Genomic DNA, 7,275 nt, shown 5'->3' with positions numbered 1-7,275 from the left:
ATATTTGATTCGATTATGCTGTTCTGGCTGCGACAACCAGTTTAGCCAGTTCTTGAAAAAAAGAAAAAGAAAAAAAAGCCGTGTCTTTTTCTTCTGTTCGCCGCGATCGGAAGAGTCAATCTACGACGAAATCCACCCGTATCATCTGTAACAACTGTTTATAACCTGTAGTCAAAGATGAATCCCGAGTAGTAAGTGTTGCTTTTGATGTTGATTATGACAGGTCCGTTGGAGCTGTCAGCTACGCCGAGCTAGCCGGGCAAGCTAAGTTAGCGTTAGCTGTGTACAAAATGAACGTCAGCTGCTTTGTCTTCTGTGCTAAGTTAGCCGACTGGGGGCTTTGGTGACAGCGCAGTTATTTATCCGACAGCTTTCGTTTGTTAATATGATCCGATCGATAACAGATTGATAAACTGGATGAATTATTTGCGTTTCGCCTAGATCGTGTATTTGCGGAGTTTTGGGAAGTAGAGTTGGGGGGTAACATTTTCTAGCTAGCAGGCTAACCGGATAGCAACGTAGCGTTAGTTGAATATGACATTCTGGAGATTTTTTGGGTTTGAAATGGTCGCCTAGCCGCAGAGCACCACTATCACAGACACGGAGAACACGTTGGGAAAACAAAAAGTAAAAAGATTAGGGTCGATCGGCGTAGATTTGATAGTAATCTTGGTAAATTCTTCAACAGGAAGTTACTGAATTCTCTCGTGATACAGAGTTAAGTTGGTTAAGCAATGACAGTGCCCCTGTTATTACATCACACACACGCATTTATACTATCGAATTGTAAATATCTAGCTTTTGTTTTGATTAAGTAAACTTTAATTAACTGAAGTAAAAGAAAATAATGACTCTCAAATTTTAACTATGTTTTTAAACGGATATTTTTCTCCAGTCGACACTCCCAGTTTTTCTTAATTCAAAAATGACCTTTATTAAGTTCATTATTTTGTATGAGAAACCGGGGTATAATAAAGGTTTGGGTTGTTGTCGAAATTTGATATTTTACTTGTCACAGTAGTGACAGGCCGTTGTTATTAGTCTTGGTGTTATTTGGCATTCAACATTTATATGTTGACTTATCAGCAACCGGGATATAATTTTAAAACATTAAAAGCGAGTTCTTTAATACAGAGCGTATCAGTCGTGGCGTGTTGTGTATCTATTTTTAAACAATATTTTTTGTTGATCCCAGTGACTATTTATTCAAACTCCTCCTGATCGGTGATTCTGGTGTCGGAAAGTCTTGTCTCCTCCTCCGGTTTGCAGTAAGTTACTTGCAAAATGTCGCAAAATGGTGTGTTTGATGAAGCAGAGCTGTCGCATCTGGCGTCCTGACCCAGCTCTGTGTGTGTGTGTCTGTGTGTGTTGTTCCCTTTTAATCTCAGGATGACACATACACAGAGAGCTATATCAGCACCATCGGTGTGGACTTCAAGATCAGGACCATCGAGCTGGACGGGAAGACCATAAAACTTCAGATCGTAAGGAGAACACGACACACGGCAGAGATAACGTGCGGCGGGGAACGCTGTGCCCCAGATTATGAAATAATAACAACTATATTTGTGAAACGGACACAATGACAGGAAATCATTCATTTTCCGTCTTCCGGGAGATTTTCAATCAATTGACGCCGTCTTTTGTTTCCTGAGCCGATGTGTTTTGCGTCCACAGTGGGACACGGCCGGCCAGGAGCGCTTCCGAACCATCACGTCCAGTTACTACAGAGGAGCTCACGGCATCATCGTAGTCTACGACGTGACGGATCAGGTGAGCGTCCGATGAGAACGGGTGCTGCAAAGTAACATGGGTGATTTGATAAGGTTTGCGGATTAATGGGTTTGTATTTCTTTGTCACATACGTACGTCACGGACGTCTCAAACCGCTAACCCTGCAGTTTTACGCCCGTTTTTTCAAAATTGCAAAACCGTTTCCTTTGAGTTCGAGTCTCATCGGTGTCGGCAGACTCTCGCACAGCCGTTCAAACTGTTGGGCGGGAATTCATTTTTCAATTTCCAAAATGCTCAAAAAAGGGAAAGGTGTGATGTCACAAAGGGGAAGCTCCACATCTGTGAGGTCACCATGACGCTAAAATCATCCACCACGTGCCACGCCTTCAATAAATATTCTAATTCACTCACCTGCTGCCTCGGGCACACACACACACACACACACACATACGCTCACACTCAGAACAATTACACATTATTTTTATTGTGAATCTGTCAGCTGTTTCCTCACACCAGTGGAGGAGCTTCAGACTGAATAGTGTTGTTCGGTTCGATAAAGGTAATCTGATGGTGTTCATTAGGAAAGACCGACAAAGGAGCGCATAGCTTGAGGCTGAATTTCTCTTTTTTTTTCTTTTTTTTCTTTCACACTTTCTTATCTTTTTTTGATGGAAAAGAAGAGCCATGGAGATAAATAGGTTCTCCCCGCCTCTTATTTCCAATCGCGGCTATTTCTGTCACTTCCTGCTTCGTTGTTCTGCGTCAGGGGATAAAATGGACGCCCGTCGTCTTGTTTCTTTATTTTTATTTTTACATTAATCTATGTTCGCAGTCTGCTAACGGCCTCATCGCCCTGATAAAGTGACGTTGTGGTGGGCACTAAAAGGCGTGGCCTCTCACCCCACGGGACAAGAAGCAGGGACATGGTTTAGATTCTGGGCATTGTGGTCCGTTTTGTTTGGTGTTTGACCCTTAGAGTTTGAACTTGTCGTTGCACCATTAATAATTGTAATGTCTACCGCGGGTTTCTGTTTTGAAAATCAACTGGATGTCCCACTGAGTTCGCCTCAGAATATAGTTTACTTTAATTAACCCTTTATTTTTAGAGACTGTGTTTACATGGGTTTGAGGATCCTGGTGGGGATCTGGTTTTTCCGGTATCCTCCTACTGTGTTTGGGAGTGTAAACAGGTCCCCGTGTGTGAAACCTAATCGTACCACCCAGGAGAGAAGCGGGACGCTCAGATGCTCGTGCATCTTGTGCCGGGTTCCCACTGTAATGGCGGCCATGAGCGTCTCATATACGGAGCCGTGAAGAATTCGGATTGTGTTTTTCCGCAACGGTTTCGATCAAAGAAGGGTGAAAATGCCGAATGTGATCGAAGCGGCACCGAGTTTTACAGGATCTATAGTTCACGTAGAAGACAGATAGTTAAGGCTCAGAAAATATATCAACCTCGCAGACTTGTGGCCGGCTAGCCGCGAAGCTAACGTCTCCCGTCTCCCTCCCCAGGAGTCCTTCAATAACGTCAAACAGTGGCTGCAGGAGATCGACCGCTATGCCAGCGAGAACGTCAACAAGCTGCTAGTAGGCAATAAATGCGACCTCACGACAAAGAAGGTGGTGGATTATACCACGGCTAAGGTGAGCCCCGACCGCGGACGACGACGGTTTTAGATTTCATTTACCTCCAGACGGCGGTCCTGTTCAGACCAGTCATCCGATCTGAGCTTGACGGCGTTTACCGGGCGTTAGCGCTCTGTACGCTCATCAACGCCCGTATTGTTCGTGCAGACGGAGGGCGCTGCTGTTTGAACGTGTTGTTTATCCACCTCCAAATGTGTGTTTGTACACACCTGGACTCGGCCCGGAACTCGAACATGGGGGCCAGTCTGCTTTTCGACAGCGCCGACCCCAATATTTTGTCAGCTGCGCATTTAGTTTAAACAGGACAGAGCGGCGCCCTCCGTCACTCTACTTGGTGTGTATGTATGTATGTATATGTGTGTGTACTTGTAAGAGTCTGCACTAAATTGGGCCAGAAATCGGATGGTCAGGGAATTAGTGTGTTTATCTGGAGCTGGTGTTCCTGGAGTGGGTGTGATGCGGCAGTCGTGTGACCCGGCTCTCCGCCGCCCCCTTGTGGCCAAAAAGGGATTCCACGTAGGTTTAACTCTTCCCTCGCCCTTCGCCAGGAATTTGCCGACAACTTGGGGATCCCCTTCTTGGAGACCAGCGCCAAGAGCGCCACCAACGTGGAGCAAGCCTTCATGACCATGGCGGCGGAGATTAAGAAGCGGATGGGGCCCGGGGCCACGGCCGGAGCCTCGGAGAAGTCCAACGTCAAGATCCAGAGCAAGCCCGTCAACACCTCGTCCGGAAGCTGCTGCTGAGACACCCCCCCCCCCTCTCTTCCCCCAGAACCAGCCACGACCCGAATCCACCCGAGCCCACGACCAGTCTCTACGTTACCACGCTCCACAGGGAAAGAAGAAGCAGAGAGGGAGGGAAAGATGGACCCGGAAGACTTTGACTGGAACGGTTTGTAATTGCGTGCGCAGCCTCTGCAACGATTCCCACCCCGCCCGGTCAAAGTCGGCAATAGGACGGTAAAGCCCACCCACACCCACGGAAACCCTGGGCGTCTTTTCTTTACTCCACACACTCAAACTGGAAACACACAAAAAGAAAAAATGTATGCGGTTTTTAAAACAGCGTCTCGTGTTGAACCGATGAGAGAAAACACACCGCTTTTTTTTTTTTTTTTTTTTTTCGGTTTTGTATGCCCGATTTATGATTTCTTTCTTTGAGTAACGAGTCACTTTTCTAAATAAAAACACACATACACAGTAAATGAACGAATTATGCCAGTTATCTTGATCTGGCTGCAGCAGACGGCAGCATGACTCGGGCCCCGAATCTCCTCTGGTGCACCGAGCACCTCGAATGCAGCACATGCTTACCGCCGTGTCATGCATGGAAGACGCCACCACATGCTCCCGCAGCGTCCCGAGCGAGCGGCTTCACGCCACACACACACACACACACACCTAGAGCTACACCTAGGGGAGGGGAGGAGAAAGGAAAAAGTCAGCAAGCACACAACGCCGCCCCGTGAAAAATAAAACGAGTCAAAAACGTGCCAGTGCCTTTTACGGCAGGAGTTTTCCACCACATTTTGCCTTCGGTGCTCTTGTGTTGTTGGCATCCCCCCCCTCCCCCTCCCCTCCGCCCCGTCCCTCCCCCAAAGTCTCCATTCTGTTTGATAGCAACATTCCTGTTTGTGTGTCTGTATATATATTTCATGTGTGTGTGTGTGTGTGTGTGCGTGCTCCTCCGGTATTCCCGATACAATAAGCATGTGCTACATTGGGAGGCGGGCCGCGTGCGTTTCTCTGCTAACGTTTCAACAGCACAACCACCACAAGAGAAAGCTCCATCCCAGCTCCTGGCTAATCTATAAACTGTATATATTTATACATAAATGTAAGAAGTGATTTGTGTAGAGAAGCAAGCGAATGACATGACGAATAGCTGGAATTAGTCATCTCGGCACGTGACCTGTGGCTGCGGATATGGCATTTTTGTGGCACAATGTCTACTATTAAACAATGAAGGAGATCTTTGATAACCTCTGGTCCTCATGGTGTGTTTTTATATTTTCTTCTCTTCTCCTCCGGCACTGGACATATTTTTGTTTTTTTTTTCCTTCGTCGCCTCTTAAGCAGCAAGGAATGGTGACCTTTGGCCTACATCTCTCAGGCTGCAGATTATATTAGACCGTTGAAATATACTGTTCAGTATTAGTGCATGGATTGAACTTTACTGACCCGGTTGAAAAAAAGGTCTTGCCTCGCCTTAAATGCTGTGCTGCTGGAAAGATGTCCATTTGGGCTGCCCGGGGAAGTAAACATAACCAATATTCCCAAACCCATTCAGACACAATATCAGCTTCAGTGTGGAAAAAAAGCAAAAAATCCCCTTAATGATGATTAAAAAAAAAACATCACAGTAATCCTAGGATTTAAATTTGCATTTCAGGATAAGTGAATTTACCGACTGTCTGACTTTTAGACACATAAACAGTAGGTTGTTGGAACTGTTCCACATGCGTCGATTTATTTCCGAACGATTCGCTGTGAAGCTGCTCAGCCATTTATATTTATTTGACTCATTTTTGGAAATTGCTCACAAATATTTGACCAAACGAAGCTCAAGTCACAGATGGAACTCACTTTTAGCTGGTCGTTTCCCTTGTGCTTGTGGTTCGAAACCAAACCAAACAAAGGGGCGCCATGTTGACACAGATCCAACCGGAAATACCGGTATCCACTTCCGGCGGTGTCGCTGGCAGTTCCACCGATGGCCGCTAGGGGTCGCCGTTGCCCGCAAAACCGGTGAGTGAGTTATGGAGGCCGGTATGGCGCTGCTTTTAGAGAAAAACATCAAATCAGTTTAAATCAAAATGATAATATACTTGGATGTAATGTAATAGAATGTGCCATAGTCGGCCAACAATGGGGAAATTTCAATTTACACAACAAAGCGGACAGTGTAGTAGAGGTTACAGTAGGTAAGTTATTCAGTAGCATTAAGAAAATATAACATATTTTGTCAAAATTTCAGCAGCCCCTCCCTCCTTCCCCAGCTAATACTCTCTGAGGAGCTTTTCATTGTGTGTGTGTGTGTGTGTGTGTGTGACCTCGATTGTTTCCGCTGCGTTCAAATGCCTCACATAGTTCTCCTGGGACAAAGGAGGAGCAGCTGCAGGAGGAACCTCACATGACCCGAGAGGAACGGAAAGTCACCTGACTAATACTGGCGTGACCCAAACACTCATTTCACATGTTAGATGGTGATTTTCATCCTCATCATTTGCTTCTGCAATGTTTGGTTGAGTCATGCCAAATGACAGGCACTTTTGGAGTTGACTTTTCTTTTTAGAAGGTCATTTTACTCATTTTTCCCATGAAAAATCCCCTGGTGGCCTCCTGTATGTAAATGTGCAGAAGGCTGGAGGTGCCGTGGGGGCTGGGAGGAAGATTCTGCCTGACAGCTGGAGGAGGAGAAGTCAGGGTGGGGGTAGGGCTGGTCACTGGAGGTGCAGATGGGGGCAGGCAGGTACGTCTCCTTGGTGGACACCCAATCAGATCTGTGGAAAAACAAGTTCAAACCACTTCGGGGCCCCTCACCCTGGAGGTTTGGGTCCCCTGCAGACCCTCCTCCACGATCTGTCTCCTCTGCCTTTGAGATGTTCTTCTCTGGAGCTTCTGTGGCCAGAGTTTATCATGGGCGATGTCGATCAAAAACAAAAGAGCAAAGAAATTGGTAAAAAAAAAACCAGTAAAATATATTTTTTTTATTTCTGAAACATACTTTTTTTTTTTATCTCTATTGAAATTAACATATAAACAAACAAACATGGCTAAATTCAATTGTACATCAATGACATTTAACATAATGACAAAACATATGGACACTTATTTTGTATACAATCAATTCAGTGTGAGAGTAAACAAGAGCCTCTGCAAAATGTATAAT

At 45.7% G+C, this 7,275-nt stretch overlaps 1 protein-coding gene across 1 annotated transcript; it reads left to right on the top strand.

The window, feature by feature from the left end:
* LOC147228400 (ras-related protein ORAB-1) lies at positions 1–5,365 on the top strand. The gene is made up of 6 exons (XM_086156495.1): positions 1–191; positions 1,196–1,268; positions 1,389–1,484; positions 1,678–1,773; positions 3,247–3,378; positions 3,930–5,365. The coding sequence occupies exons 1-6, from the start codon at positions 178–180 to the stop codon at positions 4,125–4,127; spliced, it is 609 nt and encodes a 202-aa protein (XP_086012621.1). The 5' UTR covers positions 1–177; the 3' UTR covers positions 4,128–5,365.
* Positions 5,366–7,275: the final 1,910 nt, after the last annotated feature.

Source organism: Fistularia commersonii, chromosome 12 (assembly GCF_037954325.1).
Source record: "Fistularia commersonii isolate RoL2024-O1a breed Wild chromosome 12, RoL_Fcom_v1.0, whole genome shotgun sequence".
Lineage (NCBI taxonomy): Eukaryota > Metazoa > Chordata > Actinopteri > Syngnathiformes > Fistulariidae > Fistularia > Fistularia commersonii.
This window is presented reverse-complemented; position numbering and strand designations above follow the sequence as displayed.

Excerpts from the sequence above, each read along its gene's own strand:
- LOC147228400 (XM_086156495.1), top strand. Across the intron at positions 1,485-1,677 it reads AGACCATAAAACTTCAGATC|TGGGACACGGCCGGCCAGGA; the intron begins GTAAGGAGAACA and ends TTGCGTCCACAG. Across the intron at positions 1,774-3,246 it reads TCTACGACGTGACGGATCAG|GAGTCCTTCAATAACGTCAA; the intron begins GTGAGCGTCCGA and ends CTCCCTCCCCAG.